At 42.1% G+C, this 15,951-nt stretch overlaps 2 protein-coding genes across 5 annotated transcripts in view; one reads left to right on the top strand and one right to left on the bottom strand.

Moving 5' to 3' along the window:
* The window catches only part of ANO3 (anoctamin 3), a 680,216-nt gene that overhangs the window by 571,893 nt on the left and 92,372 nt on the right, over nucleotides 1–15,951 (top strand). The gene's annotated exons all lie outside the window — the stretch shown is intronic.
* Nucleotides 6,707–15,951, bottom strand: part of MUC15 (mucin 15, cell surface associated) — a 30,160-nt gene continuing 20,915 nt past the window's right edge. The window contains exons 2-4 of the mRNA XM_075326510.1: nucleotides 14,836–15,642; nucleotides 13,566–13,721; nucleotides 6,707–9,330 (exon numbers count right to left, since the gene is read on the bottom strand). Coding sequence (XP_075182625.1) covers nucleotides 9,185–9,330; nucleotides 13,566–13,721; nucleotides 14,836–15,622 — 1,089 coding nt within the window. The 5' untranslated portion in view covers nucleotides 15,623–15,642 and the 3' untranslated portion in view covers nucleotides 6,707–9,184. The remainder of the gene's footprint in view (nucleotides 9,331–13,565; nucleotides 13,722–14,835; nucleotides 15,643–15,951) is intronic.

Consider the following 15,951-nt stretch of genomic DNA (forward strand, 5'->3'; position numbering starts at 1 on the left):
CCGAAACAGTGTGAACGCCGTGCAGCGCCGGTGATCGGGGAACGGTGAGTATGAGAGAGGGGGGGACACTTCAGTCACTCGGGGGATTAGCGGTCACCGGTGAATCCTTCACAGGTGACCGCTAATCAGTACACGGCACAAAGACAGAGCCGCAGCATGACTATGAAGTCGGGTGAAGTTCACCCGAGTTCATTCTCATCCCGCTACTCTGTCTTCCGACATGTAGTAACGACATTTTGCATCACACACGTACATTTCACACGGACAACACATACACATGTCAGTTATTTCACTCACGCACACACGGACATTCCACACGCACATACGGCTAGCATACGGGATACACACGCAGGCCACACATACCATAAAAACGGACATAAAAAACGGAAAACGGACCCGAAAAACGGCCCGTTTTACACGGACGTGGTTTTCACGGATGTGTGGCGGAGCCCTCAAAGTGCAAAAATCAAATTTCTCCCTTTTGTGGAATTCGGATGCTTTGTGGGACTTTGTGATCAAGGCCCTGGTGGTGGTCAGCACAATTGGTGTAAATTACTTGCCAGAGTGCAAGACTGTCTGGAAGTTCTGGAAACATCCGAGCACTACCAATGGATAAATGATGATTCTGTTTAGATACCAGTGTTGATCCAGTAGTGGAAAACTTCTATAATGTTTTGGCTAACCAGGGTTTAATGAGATATTAAATCAACATCTGTGGCGTAGGTGGAATAACACAAGTGTTTACATATATTCACTTCTCTTATTATTGTGCTGGGATTTTAATTGAGCTTCTTCCCTTCATGACAAAAGAGAAGAAATATAATCTTATGTATTCACCACTTTATTTTTTTTTTAAAAAGTTATCAGCTGATCAGATGTAGTCCAGAGCGAATCTGATTAGCAAAGTTTATGGAGCATTGTTTTGACACTCCGTGAACTTTCCTTACAGGCAAATCCGGATCATCCTGCGCTGTATGAGACTCGGTGCCTCTGAAGAGTGGTGAGTGACATCAGTAACATTACAACTGTTCAGGGTCGCCTGCTCACCAGGTGACTCCGGGTCACCCTTTGATGTGTGAGATGCGGCATCTCCAAAGAGCGGTGACAGTAGTATTTTTAGTCTGGGAAGGGCCCAGTAATCATGGACTTTTTCAGCCTGATAATACGTTTTTGGACTTTAACTTCAGTCCTTCCTAAAATGTCCACCAAGCTATCAGTGCTCCTTCCTAGAACACTCTCAGATGTTTGCACTGTGACTGCTGAGCTGACTCCTTCACATTTTAACAATTATGTCTTTTCAGGCATTGCTTCCTACTAGTGATGAGCGAGTATGCTTGTTACTACTCGGTACTCGCACGAGTATCACTGTACTCGGGCTACTCGGCGGCTACCGAGTAATTTTGCAATACTCGTGCTGTACTCGTGGTCTTCATCCCTGCATGTTGGCGCTCTTTTGAGAGCCAGCCCTCATGCAGGGATTGGCTGGCAGACCACTGCAATGCCACAGCCCTGTTAGTTGTGGAATTGCAGTGATTGGCCGGCCCGCACAGCGTGACCGAGCCTTTATACCGGCGGGCGCGCTGTGCTCTGTACACAGCCATCTCATATTCCCTGCTTTCCACGCCCACAGGCGCCTATGATTGGTTGCAGTGAGACACGCCCCCACGCTGAGTGACAGGTGTCTCACTGCACCCAATCACAGCAGCCGGTGGGCGGGTCTATACTGTGCAGTAAAATAAATAAATAAATAATTAAAAAAAACCGGCGTGCGGTCCCCCCAATTTTAATACCAGCCAGATAAAGCCATACAGCTGAAGGCTGGTATTCTCAGGATGGGGAGCCCCACGTTATGGGGAGCCCCCCACCCTAACAATATCAGTCAGCAGCTGCCCAGAATTGCCGCAAACATTATATGTGACAGTTCTGGGACTGTACCCGGCTCTTCCCGATTTACCCTAGTGCGTTGGCAAATCGGGGTAATAAGGAGTTAATGGCAGCCCATAGCTGCCACTAAATCCTAGATTAATCATGTCAGGCGTCTCCCCGAGATTCCTTCCATGATTAATCTGTAAATTACAGTTAAAAAACACACACACCCGAAAAAATCATTTATTAGAAATAAAAAACACTAACAAAGTCCCTCATTACCAATTTATTAACCCCGACAAACCCTATATGTCCGGCGTACTCCACAGTCCTCCAGCGTCGCGTCCAGCTCTGCTGCATGGAAGTGACAGGAGCTGCAGAAGACACCGCCGCTCCGGTCACCTCCACACAGCTAATGAAGGGAATAGCGCGATCAGCTGCTGTCAGTCAGGTAACTCCCGGCCACCGCTGGATCCAGCGGTGGCCGCGATTAACCTCAGTGACAGCAGCTGATCGCTATACTCACCTCAGTTGGTGCATGGAGCTGACCGGTGCGGCGGTGAGTAGCGCGATCAGCTGAGCTGTCACTGAGGTTACCCGCGGCCACCGCTGCATCCACCGTTGGATCCAGGTAACCTCAGTGACAGCTCAGCTGATCGCTATACTCATCTCATTAGCTGCGTGGAGGTGACCGGAGCGGCGGTGTATTCTGCAGGTCCTGTCACCTTCATGCAGCACAGCTGGACGCGACGCTGGAGGTCCGTGGATTACGCCGGACATGGAGGGTTTGTCGGGGTTAATAAATTGGTAATGAGGGACTTTGTTAGTGTTTTTTATTTCTAATAAAGGATTTTTCGGGTGTGTGTGTTTTTTAACTGTAATTTACAGATTAATCATGGAAGGAATCTCGGGGAGATGCCTGACATGATTAATCTAGGATTTAGTGGCAGCTATGGGCTGCCATTAACTCCTTATTACCCCGATTTGCCAACGCACTAGGGTAAATCGGGAAGAGCCGGGTACAGTCCCAGAACTGTCACATATAATGTATGCGGCAATTCTGGGCAGCTGCTGACTGATATTGTTAGGGTGGGGGGCTCCCCATAACGTGGGGCTCCCCATCCTGAGAATACCAGCCTTCAGCTGTATGGCTTTATCTGGCTGGTATTAAAATTGGGGGGACCGCACGCCGTTTTTTTTAATTATTTAATTATTTATTTCACTGCACAGTATACACACACACCGGCTGCTGTGATTGGGTGCAGTGAGACAGCTGTCACTCAGTGTGGGGGCGTGTCTCACTGCAACCAATCATAGGCGCCGAAAAGCAGGAAAGCAGAGAATACGAGATTGATTAATGAGCGGCCGGCTTTTTCAAAAGAGGAAAAGCCGCCGGAGTTTAGTGAACAGCCGTGCAGCGCCGCGCCGGTGATCGGGGAACGGTAAGTAAGAGAGAGGGGGGGGAACTGACCGACAGACTGTGAGAGGGGGACAGACAAGACAGAGAGAGACCGACAGACAGAGCGAGACCGACCGACGGGAGATAGAATGAAAAAAAAATGACCGACATCGTTAGTAAAAAGCACAAAACGTGCGTTTTGGACATCGGAGTGCCACACAAGGTTTTCACGTAAAATCTTTCATGTATTAATCTCAAAAAGTAACATACACCAGCTCTATCTCACTATTGGGTATGTGCCCTTAACATTTCCGCCATGAAAATTCATTTTGGTGTCATTTTGGAAGGTTTTCTGGTGAGTCCGTAAAAATGGCGTAAAACTCGGACAAAATTGTTCACATCTGTGACTTTTGAGTGATAAATGCTTCAAGGGGTCTTCCCCATGCTGTTGCCATGTCATTTGAGCACTCTTCTGAGACTTTTGTGACATTTTTAGGGTTTCTACATGCTGCCGGGGGTCATTTCACAAAAATACTCGGGTCTCCCATAGGATAACATTGGGCTCGGTGCTCGGGCCGAGTACACGAGTATCTTGGGATGCTCGGCCCGAGCCTCGAGCACCCGAGCTTTTTAGTACTCGCTCATCACTACTTCCAACATTTTGTTGTGGTTGTGTCTAGTACTGCAACTGCAACACTCAAAGGGACCGAGCTGAAATTCAAGGCACAACCACTACTATCTAAAAAACTATTAGTAGTAAATGGCATTGATTGGCAAGGATGACAAGAGTTTGACCCCCACTGATCAGATATTGATGATCTGTCCTAGGGATAGCACTTTTTATGCAACTGTTCTCATGCAGAAAAAATGCAGCAGTTTACAGTACCTGCCTGATGAATTCGGTTTCTAAAATCTCATTCACATAGTGGGTTTTTCTTTGTTTTTTTTTTTTTTTTTTTACTTGTGGTAGATTTTTTAAAATCGCAACATGTCAGGTGTTTTTTTTTAGTATTTTTACTGCAATTTTTCCTCATCAGAATGACAATGACTTACCATAAAAACAAATATCAAAAACTCATCAAAAACAGCAATAAGGTGCATAATTTGTGGAACTCAGGGGGTTCAGGTCCGGTCTGTTACCTGTTACTCATCACCAGGCTGGTGTGGAGGTCTGGGATGTCGCGGTGGCCTGCCCAGTTTCATGCCCCAAGGTGTCCACAATAAAAGGAAGAAGATAGGAGGTTATTGCCATTACGCCACCTGCGGTATGCGGCCAGAAAATTAGCCGCCGCCGCTGCTGTCGCTGTCCTCCGGGGCAGATGATAGTAGCAGCAAAGATGGTTTTGATCTCCATAGGTGGAGCGGGCCCCGAGGAGGATGATGAAGGGCGTAGTAGTGGTGGCTGGGGCCGTTGGCACCGGTAATAAGAGTCCGAGTCGGCTGCTGCGGTTCTAGGTTGTTTTACTCACTGTTATGCCGCGCACCCAGGTAGTACCGGTCACCGGCTGTGATGGGCCCCGTCGACCTAGGATAAGTTGGAAGAAGCCACCGGTGTTTGGAAAAAGTCCTTTCTAAGAGTTGCCCCTCCTGTAGTGAGGAACCCGGGCTGAGCGTTCTGGTCCAAGCCACAAGCCCCGTGAAAAAAACATTAAGAATGTGATGGTGGTGTCTTGTCGTCAGAACTGAAGTGAACTCTGTGGCGACTGGAGCCGCAGGGGCGCCACAAATTTATGTTGCTGTTTTCTGGCCATCTCCTGCATTTTCACGACAAAACTCATCAAAACTACTATGGTACATGCGAATATACCCCTAAGGTTTGGCTATCATTTTAAAACTCCTAAAACATGTTCTTATCCTTAAACTGGATGGCCATTTTTTAATTGTATTAGAACAACCTTACACCACAGCAGGGGTCGTCTCAAACGTGCGACCTGTGGTCCGCATACAGCCCCTGAAGCTGCTTCATGCTGCCCACAGACACTGTAGACCCTGTGATGATCGCGGGCCTGATCCAGGAGGTCGCTGACGTCAGAACTTTACTTCAGTTGAATCTGCGTCCTTAGGTGAGAAGAATCTTATTTTCTATGTGTATGTGAAAAATGGCCCAATAGAGAACATTACTACAAGGTGGGGACAAGGATGGGGAACATTGCAACAAGAAGGGGACCAGGATGGGCAAATTACTACAAAATTGACCATGGTGGGCACATTACTACAAGATGGACCAGGACTGGGACCAGAATGCAGCATTACTACAAGATGTACCAAGATGAGCACATTACAACAAGGGGACCAGGATAGGCACATTATTACAAAGGTACAAGGACTGGGCATTACTACAAGATGAGGACCAGGAAGGGAATATTACTACAAGATGGGGCACATTACTACAAGATGTACCAAGATAGGCACATTACTAGAAGGGGACCAGGATGGGCACATTATTACAAAAGGACAAGGATTGGGCATTATTACAAGATGAGGACCAGGATGTGGCACATTACTACAAGGGGACCAGGATGTGGCACATTACTATAAGGGGACCAGGATGGGGCATATTGCTACAAGGGGACCAGGATGGGGTATTACTACATGATGGACCAGGATGGGGACATTACTACAGGATGGGGACCAGGATGGAGCATTACTTCAAGATGTACCAGGATGAGCACATTACCACAAGAGGACCAGGATAGGCACATTATAACAAAGGAACAAGGATTGGGCACTACTACAAGATAAGGACCAGGATGGGGACATTAGTATAGAATGGGGCACATTGCTACAAAATGTACCAAGATGTGGACATTACTACAGAATGGGGCATATTACTACAAGATGTACCAAGATGGGCACATTACTACAAGGGATTCCGAATAGGCACATTATTACAAAGGCACAAGGATTGGGCATTACTACAAGATGAGGACCAAGAGGGGACACATTACTACAAGGGAACCAGGATGGGGGACATTACTACAAGTTGAGGACCAGGATGAGGTACATAACTACAAGAGGGGGACCAGGATGAGGCACATTACTACAAGATGTTGGCCAAAATTACTATATTGTGCGAATTATAAGACAAAGTTACTTACAAGAAGAAGATAAAATGTTCAAAAAGTTTAAAAAGAACATAAAAAGGTTCTATATGTACATTAAAATAACAAAAAAGAACACATTTGTTATCCACAACCATTATGACTCGAGCTATAAAACCGTACCATAACCCATACGATGAATGTCAGTTCAATTAATAAAATGATCAAGCAAAAAATGTTCAAACCAGTGATGAAAGGGTGTATAGAAAAAAAACATGGTATCACTTAAAATATCACTTTGCCTGGCAAAGAATGTGGCCTCCCAAATTCATATTTTCTCTATGTGCAGCCCATACAGCCAGTCGAGTTTGAGACCCTTGCACTAGAGGTACCAGAAACCAGACAAGAAAAGACACAAATCTGTATGTACATGTGTTTAATAAATATTTGTACATTTGTACATGTGTGTTCTCATGTACAAAAAGGAAGGTAAAAGCTGATTTACATAAGTATTATTAATAGCAACTGATATAAACAGGTATTTGTATTTATTTCCTGTACTGTAGCTTTCTTATCATTCCATATGTTTTGCTTGTGATATTTTACATGTACAAGTTCACAATTGTCTTCCACCTGTATTTGTGATCTTCCCATTGAATTCAATGAGCACCATTTAATACTTTGTTTCACCTGTGAAGACACTGCATGGAAATTGAACACTTTTTATCCATGTTCCCCTTCACTCTTGATTGCAGCTAAATTTTAAAGGAGTTGTCCACTACTAGGACAACCCATTCTGATTCCACGTTTCCCTCAGATAAAATAATAAAGCCTATACTTACCTCCCGTACTGGTACCCTTCCAGCAGTGTCTGGAATCGCTGTGCTGGGGCTCATGTGGGGTTGTGATGTCACGGGAGCCTCACGATCAATCTGCACCAACTCCTGTCCCCCGACCACCCTTTGGACCATACTAATGAATCAACAGGAAGTGAGCTCAGCAGTTGGGCACTTCCTTCTGATTGTTCATTTGGTCCGAAGGCGGGGAGAAGGAAGCCAGCACTGATTGGTTGTGAGGCTCACGTGACATCACAACCTCATGTGAGCCCAGACACCACGATCCCAGACACTTCTGGAAGGGCACCAGTACGGGAGGTGAGTATACGCTTTATTGTCCTAGTAGTGACAACTCCTGTAATGACAGCATGAAAACACCCTACGATTAGCTCATTGTCAGTGTGCCCAAACATAAAGTGAATTTCCAAGGTGGACAACACAGTTAAAAAGTGATTCATCCATCATTTGCTGTATTAAAATAAATAGCACATGAGCCTCGCTATTGGAGAATGGTCCAAATGCAGTTGATAAGCTTGGGTAATTTATATTGCATGTCAGTTAGAATTACACAGTCCATCAATAATAGACTCCGTGCCTGTAAAAATCTATGAAATACTAGGGTATGGTTGAAAGGATTACATAACAGTATGGATTGGGGTCTGTAAAATATGACAGATCTCACTATGACAGGTTAGAACAGGTAACCACATAAACAACAGAAAACACAGGATCTGGCCGCATTATGTGTGTATCAATATCTTTCAGGTTTTAGACGTCATCATAGTTGATGACATGATATTTACGGAATATTTGACTGTTCATTATGGAAGTATTTCACCTCACCGACAGAGACATTATTTTTGATATGTACAAGATCTTAGTAGAAAAGACCAACCGGAGGTTGTAGTAATAAAAAAGCTTAAGAAAGCTTCATGGAGGGCAATAGACTATATATCTACCAGTTTAGGTCACCCACACTGACAGCAAGAAGCGTCTAGTTTTTTAATGGTTGAATGGGGAAACTCAAAAAGTTGGCATCATGGTCTTCAGAGAAAAACCTGAGTGTATGGAAACAAAATTCGTCGGGACAACCCTAATGGGCATACCACCATACATGACATGGAAAGGATATGTGGGTATTAACACATCATATTGTCATAGTAAATGTGTTATGGAAAAGGTAAAGTTGGTGAACCAGCACCAAGAAAGTTTCTTATGTTTAGCATTTTGGCTTTTTTGTGCATATTTTGATTGTTTCTTGATGTTTTCACTTTAGTCAGTCTTGGAATGGTACTAAAACCTTTTTTACTACTAATATGTCCAAATATATAAAGCATCACAAATGCAACAAATAAAGGCGTAGCGTGAAGCTCATTAGCCCCTTTACAATAATTACAGCAAGGACCCCCAAAAATGGGGCATTTAGAATAACATCTTCTTCTGCACCAGAGTCCTGGGATCAATTGTTAATTCTTCCATATAACAAAAACAATCTCAGCCATTTTTCAATTTCATAGAAAATACTATCCAATGTTTTATATAAATAGGGCCCATACGTAAATTTCAAGTATGTGCTACTATAAATTATTCTAAAAAGAAAATGTTGGAACGGGAAAAATATTTATATGAGGGGTTTTTTAGGCCCATTGATGATCCTGCAGTAAAGTAGATGGCTTCAGAGGTCGTATGAACCTGTAGCAAAGTCACATGATAACTTTTCTGCCCTTACCCTCAAGCTGTACCTTAGGCATCTACATATACAAATATCTTTAGTTACAAGAGTTTGCAAAGTTTTATGATGTCAAATTAAAAAAATAAGGAAAAAAAAGATAAAACAAGAGGTAGCCTGCCACCCCATACCATTCTGTTTTAGAGATAGACTTTGTGTAGGTCACTTGCTTCATTTACTTAAAGAAATTCAGCTGATCCTTTTATCACGGAATAACTGTTTCTTGTCACATTCCGACTGAACATGGGTTGGTATTCCATAGCGTTTATAAAAAATGGCAATGATGTCCTTGACAGATGGGTTTAGTTGATGATTAGCGAGGCCTAATGTCATCCATTGCGATTACCTCGTGTCCCCCACTGTTGTAAGGGTGCTCCTCTACGACTGCAGGGTTGTAATATGAAGACTCTCCATAGCTGACATCATAGGGACTTACAGGCGGATTGTCCAATCGTAGCACTGCAATAACAAAGAGGTTAACATTTTTATAACCTCATTGTAAACAATTTTGGCTTTTCCAGAATGGATCATCTTAAAATTCTACGTAAATAGATGGTGGAGAATGGTAGAACACAAAAGGTCTTAGTCATGTCAGCAGAAAAAAACAAAGCAAAGCTGCAGAAAAAAAGGATACGCTGTCCAGCCAAACTAGAATTCCCTGCTAAGGGCTCATACATATGACCATATTTTGAGCTTTGCAGGCATATAATTGCATACAGTTACATACTGATGTATTCTGTCTAATTCTGTATGAAACAATCAACATCTAGAGAAGAGTGCAATATGCTTTGCTTTAGCACAACTAGCACAACTTCCCTTGTATGAGGTTAACCAATCATCAGCAGGCAGCAATACACAGGGGGGAAAAGAACATGCTCTATTGTCTTCCCTGAACTTTGCAGCTAATGGGTATAAATACAACAGGGCTAATTTATGCATCTTTCCAAACTCATGTCCCGGCAGTCAGTATGTCGGGAGGGTGCGAGCTGAAACCACTGTGAAATTAATGCTAGAAGTGTTTGTAATGATAGATAACTCTGCAGCTACTGTGTAGAGATACAACAGAGCTAATGTATGCATCATTACTAAATCATTTCTCAGCAGTCAGTGTATAGGGAGAGTGGGAGGTGCGGGTACTCAGAAATTGATTCTGGAATTGTTTGTAATGATAGATAACTCTGCAGCTACTGTGTAGAGATACAACAGAGCTAATTTATGCATCATCACTAACTCATCTTACAACAGTCAGTGTATAGGAAGAGTGGGAGCTGAGGTCACTAAGAAATTAATTCTGGAAGTGTTTGTAATGATAGGTAACTCTGCAGCTACTGTGAAGAACTTATGTATCATTATAAACCCATCAAGATCTCATTTTACAGCATTGTCCGCTTTCATCTTCAACCAACATTGAGTGCTGTGAGAGGAGATCTGGAAGTGTTTGTAAAGATACCTCTATCAGCGCTTCTGTTTCTCTACATAGTAGCTGCAGAGATCAGTGGGGAGAGGATGTGTACTTTTCTCCCCTATATGCTGTTGCCTGGTTATAATTGGTTAATCTCATGCAGAGGAAAAAGTAAACACACATAGAGACAAATCTTTTGTGCATAAAAAATAAGCTTATTGCGTAAGCTTTAAAGCTAATATCTCTGCAATGGAGAGGAAAAGTTACAAAATAAAAACTGCATTTCACTCAGCTCTGCAGCCATAGTTCCATTATTTGGCCAGTTTCACATGCTTAAACTGATGAAACATGGTGTATCTTATTAGGTAAATCTGATTTACTAGAAATGGATAATCCTTTTATTAGAGGAAGAGCATACCTATAAAAATATTCTGTCATTTGGAAAACCTAGTAAAACATAATTTCCACTATGGTGGTACTGCAGAAATATTAGCCCCTCTTGAATGGGCGATATTCTGCTTTAACACTTTTTCCTTGTTATTTTGACATTGACATAGACTATGAGGGCTTGTATTTTGCGGGATAAGTTGAACTTTTGGATGACTCCTTTGATTTTATCTTGTGATATACTGGAAAATGAAAAAAATTTGAAGCCAGCCAAAATTACAAAATAGCTGAATTCTTCCATTTGTTTTTTGGGCTTTATTTAACATTGTTCATTATATGGAAAAAAAAAATATCTGGCAATAGGAGTCTCCTGGTCAGTATGATTACAAAGTGAGTTGACATTATTGAAACCACAATGCAGTAGATGCAAAGTTTTCATGCCAAATTATCTCATTTTTTTATGGAGTTGCGTCTGCCAAAAGTATGCAATTCTGACATTTATATTTTTCTCATTTCAGTGTTTACCAATCAGGTTAATTTTTTTATATTTTAATAGATTGGATTTTTTAATTCCATTATCTTTTAATAGGGGGAAAGGAAGGTGATTCAAACTTTCATATAAGTTTATATTTTTTTTAATAATTGTATTTTTACTTCTTGCTGTATTTATTGCTTGTTGTCCCCCTCGAGCACTACATATTACCCCAGCATTTAACAGATTAACAGCTGCGTGTGTAGTTCTGCTCCTCTTGTTGCTATTGGAGGGAGATGATTGCTGAATAATGCAGCCATCATCTGTAAGAAAAGTTATGGCCTCAGTTCAGGAGCATCAAAGACAGAGAGTTGATATCTGACACCAGTACAAACAACATGGATAAAGAGTAAACACTTTCTGACAGTTTCTATTACACTGTAAAGCTTTATTGCCTAATAAGTATTTATGTTATATACTGAACAAAACTATAAATGGAATAATTTTGTTTTTGCTCCCATTTTTAATGAGCTGAACTCAAAGGTCTAAGACTTTTTCTATGTAACAAAAGGCCTTTACCTCTCAAATATTGTTCAAAAATGTGACTAAATCTGTGTTAGGGATCACTTCTCCTTTGCCAAGATAATCCATCCTCACAGGTGTGGCATATCAAGATGCAGATTAGAAAATATGATTTTTGCACAGGTGTGCCTTAGGCTGGCCACAATAAAAGGCCACTCTAAAATGTATAGTTTTATCATACAGCACAATGCAACAGAAGTTGCAAGTTTTGAGGGAGCATGTAGCTGGCATGGTGACTGCAGAAATGTCCACCAGAGCTGTCGCCAGTGAATTGAATGTTCAGTTCTCTACCATAAGCTGTCTCCAAAGGTGTTTCAGAGAATTTGGCAGAACATCTAACTAGCCTCACAACTGCAGAGCACATGTAACTAAACCAGCCCAGGACTTCAACAACCAGCATCTTCACCTGCAGGATCATCTGAGATCAGTCACCCAGACCATTGCTGCAACGATCGGGTTTCATAACTAAAGAATTTCTGCAACAACTATCAGAAAACTCTTCTTCATCCTTGCCATCCTCATAGGGGTTTCAACCTGACTGCAGATCATCGTCGTAAATGACTTATGTGGGAAAATGCTCACAATCAATGGTGTCTGGCACGTTGGAGAGGTGTTCTCTTCATGGATGAATCTCAGTTTTCACTGTACAGGTCACATGGTAGACTGGAAAATGGTGGTCACACCAGATACTGACTGGTTTTCTGACTCCACCAGACCTCTCCAATACTGTAAAACTGTACATTTTAGAGTGACCCTTTATTGTGGCCAACTAAGGCACAGATGGTGTGTAATCACCCGTGAGGTGGATGGATTATCTCGGCAAAGGAGAAGTGCTCACCAACATAGATTTGGACAAATTTGTGAGCAATAGTTGAGAGAAAACAGCTTTTTGTGTAAGTAGAATAAGTCTTAGATGTTGGAGTTCAGCTCATGAAAAAAGAGAGCAAAAACAAGTGTTACGTTTATATTATTGTCGAGTATACACTGTAATATATATATATATATATATATATATATATATATATAAAATATATTGACAATTGGGCACAATTTGGACATTTTTATTTAAGAGTGTACTCACTTTAGACATTAATGGTTGTGTGCTGAGCTATTTAGAAGGCACCAAATTTACAAAAATGTGAGGGGTGGGCTAACTTTTGTGATATACTACCTATCTAGATAGATAAAAAAAAAAAGAAAAAAAAACGTCCTTCTGCGCGCTGGTTGTTCATCGTTCCCGAGGCAGCACACATCGCTCCGTGTGACACCCCGGGAACGATGAACTGCAGCTCACTTGCGTCCCGCCGGCAACGCGGAAAGAAGAAGGTGGGCGGGATGTTATGTCCTGCTCATCTCCGCCCCTCCGCTACAATTGGCCGGCCGCTGTGTGACGTCGCTGTGACGCCGAACGTCCCTGCCCCTTCAGGAAGAGGATGTTCGCCGCCCACAGCGAGGTAGTTTGGAAGGTAAGTACGTGTGATGGGGGTTTACGACTTTGTGCGACACGTTCAACAAATTGCCCGTGACGCACAAATGATGGGGGCGGGTTAGATCGTAAATGCGATTGCACGAGAAATTGATACGTGTAACGCAGGCTTTAGTCTTGGACTAAAATCTGAAGTATGAACTGTTTATCTTGTGTTTATTTTTATGTTATACCTTTTGGGCTGAAGAAAGGCTGTTTTGTTTTGGTGTGGAGAGCTATGATAGTTTATGGACTGTTAATAAACCACTCACTATTTTGAACACAAGAATCAGATACCTGTGTGTGCACTAGAATTTACCAGAGAAAAACTCCCCTACAATATATGAAGAAAATGAGAATAATATACCATAAATATCTTTACATACCTGGATCATTCCTGATATCTTCATATAGTCTTCGATGTGAAAAGGAACTGTTTTTTTTACTTCCACATAGAATGTAAGCTGTAAGACACACGAGTGTAATTCCTAGGATAGACCCAATAACTGCACCTAAGACAACGCCGGCATTGTTTCCTACTTCTGCCAATGTAAAAAAAATGAAAAGAAGTTAAAAAAAAGGCTCTGTAAATATTACAAATTTGAAGAATTAGAAATGTCTCTTAAAGGGAACCTGTCAGGGGAAATATGCACCCAGAACCACAAGCAGTTCTGAGTGCAAATTGCTAATCCCTGCCTAACTGTCCCAGCATATAGTAGCATAGATAAAAAGATCTTTAGAAAAAGTATCTCTAAAGAGCCTTTATGATATGCTAATGAGCACAGGGACTAGTCGCAATAGCGATAATTCCTTGGCTATTCCGTCCTCTTTAGCATGCCCACAGAAGCATGTTAACATGCTATTTAATGCCCATTGCCCAGCGTCATCATCGGTGATACGCGTACCTGTGTCCATCGTCACCGCTTCAGATGCTGGGATTAGGGTCAGTGCGCATGATCAGAAGTCCCTGCACTTCCAGTCATGTGCACCAGACCTCTCTGAAGACGGTACACGTACACCCAGTTTTATAGTGCTCATGACCGAAAGTGCTGGGACCTCTGATCATGCACACTGACCCTAATCCCGGCATCTGAAGTGGTGACAATGGACACATGTACGCGTGTCACCACTGATGACGCTAGGCAATGGCCTTTGAATAGCATGTTACCACACCCCTGTGGGCATGCTAACATGGTAGGTGGGCGGACTAGTCAGGGGTTATCGCTGTTGCGACTAGTCCCTGTGCTCCTTAGCATATCATAAGGGATATTTAGAAATACTTTGTATAAAGATCTCTTTATCTATGCTACTATATGCAGGGACGGTTAGGCAGGACTTAGAAAAATGCATCCAGAACTGCTTGTAGTTCTGGGCACATATTGCACCTGGCAGGCTCCTTTTAAGCACAATATGCTGCAATACGACATATGCAAGTCCATTATTCTCTAAAATGAGACATTCTAAGCTAATTGTAGCTAATTATCACATGTCCAGTGAGAACGAACAACTTATAGATGACCGTAAGCAAGACTGATAAAGCAGTTGAAATAGCTTGAACATATTGGATAGGGTGTAACTTGCTTGACTTTCCCACAATGCAAAGACAACTGAACACATGATATAGGATCACCTTGTTATTTTTCAGCACATCATTACCTTTATCGCTTCCTGAAATTTCCGAGTGGTTGCTACTTGTTGTTGCCACATTTTCAGTGCTTTGTGTGATGACTGTAGTTTCTTGTGTTGGCTCAATGGTGGAGCTGCTTGTTGGATTAAATTCTGTTGTCTCTCCAGTATTTCCTGTAGAGGTGGATTCTGTGTAGGTTGGATGCATTGTGCTATTGACAGTGGGTGCTGTGCTGGAGACATCTGTATTTCCATATGTTGTCACATTCGCCGTAGTGGTCACATTGTTTGAAATTGTGTAATCTGGTGTGACACCTTCAGTGGGAGCTATGCTAGAGATGTTTGGAGAAGCTGTGGGGTTTGTGGTGAAGCTTGTGGTAGAGGGATCCATATTTGTATTGCTTGGCGAAGAGCTTGTTGTGCTATCCATTACAGGTGTGTATGTTTCAGTGGTCAGTTCTGAGAGATTTTTAGAAGTTGCACTTCCTGTCGTAAAGCTTCCATTAGTTGTGTGCGCTAAGGTAGAGGTGGTAAGGCTGGTTTGAGTGCTGTCATTTCTTGTGCTGTCTACAGCAGGGGTAGTACTTGTGCTGAAATCGTTACTACTAGTAGTTGACATAGTGCTTGTTGTAACACTCACACTACTATCCACTATATTTGTAGTGATCCCATCAGAAGATGTTGTTTCAGTATGTGTGACAGTCATTGGATCAGTTGTGGTGGATTGACCATGGCAATCAGTCCAAAGAAGAGAAATCAATAATAATAACGTAGCTTTTCTGAGTGATAAAAACATTATTTCTCTATGTATCCCCATGAAGCAAGAGGTTGGAAAGTCTGTAAAAACAGAAAAATATGTAATTTATTGTTTTAAAATAATAAAATAGGATTCTCCTTCAGCTCCAGATAAACATCCCTGTAAAATACATTTGTAAAGTGAGCTATAGTCTAAATAGAGTATTTGTATTAAATGTATATTTTACATATTTTTTGCAACTTTTTTTTCCGTATCTGAATATGTATTAAAAAATAAAAATTGGAAATCTTGCAATTTTCACATTGACCACTGAGGCTTTTTTTTAGACATTTTTAAGACAACTAGGGATTACGATTTATCCACACTTTTACAGCAGAGAACTGGTATAA

The sequence above is a fragment of the Anomaloglossus baeobatrachus genome, chromosome 10 (genome assembly GCF_048569485.1).
Source record: "Anomaloglossus baeobatrachus isolate aAnoBae1 chromosome 10, aAnoBae1.hap1, whole genome shotgun sequence".
Classification (NCBI taxonomy): domain Eukaryota; kingdom Metazoa; phylum Chordata; class Amphibia; order Anura; family Aromobatidae; genus Anomaloglossus; species Anomaloglossus baeobatrachus.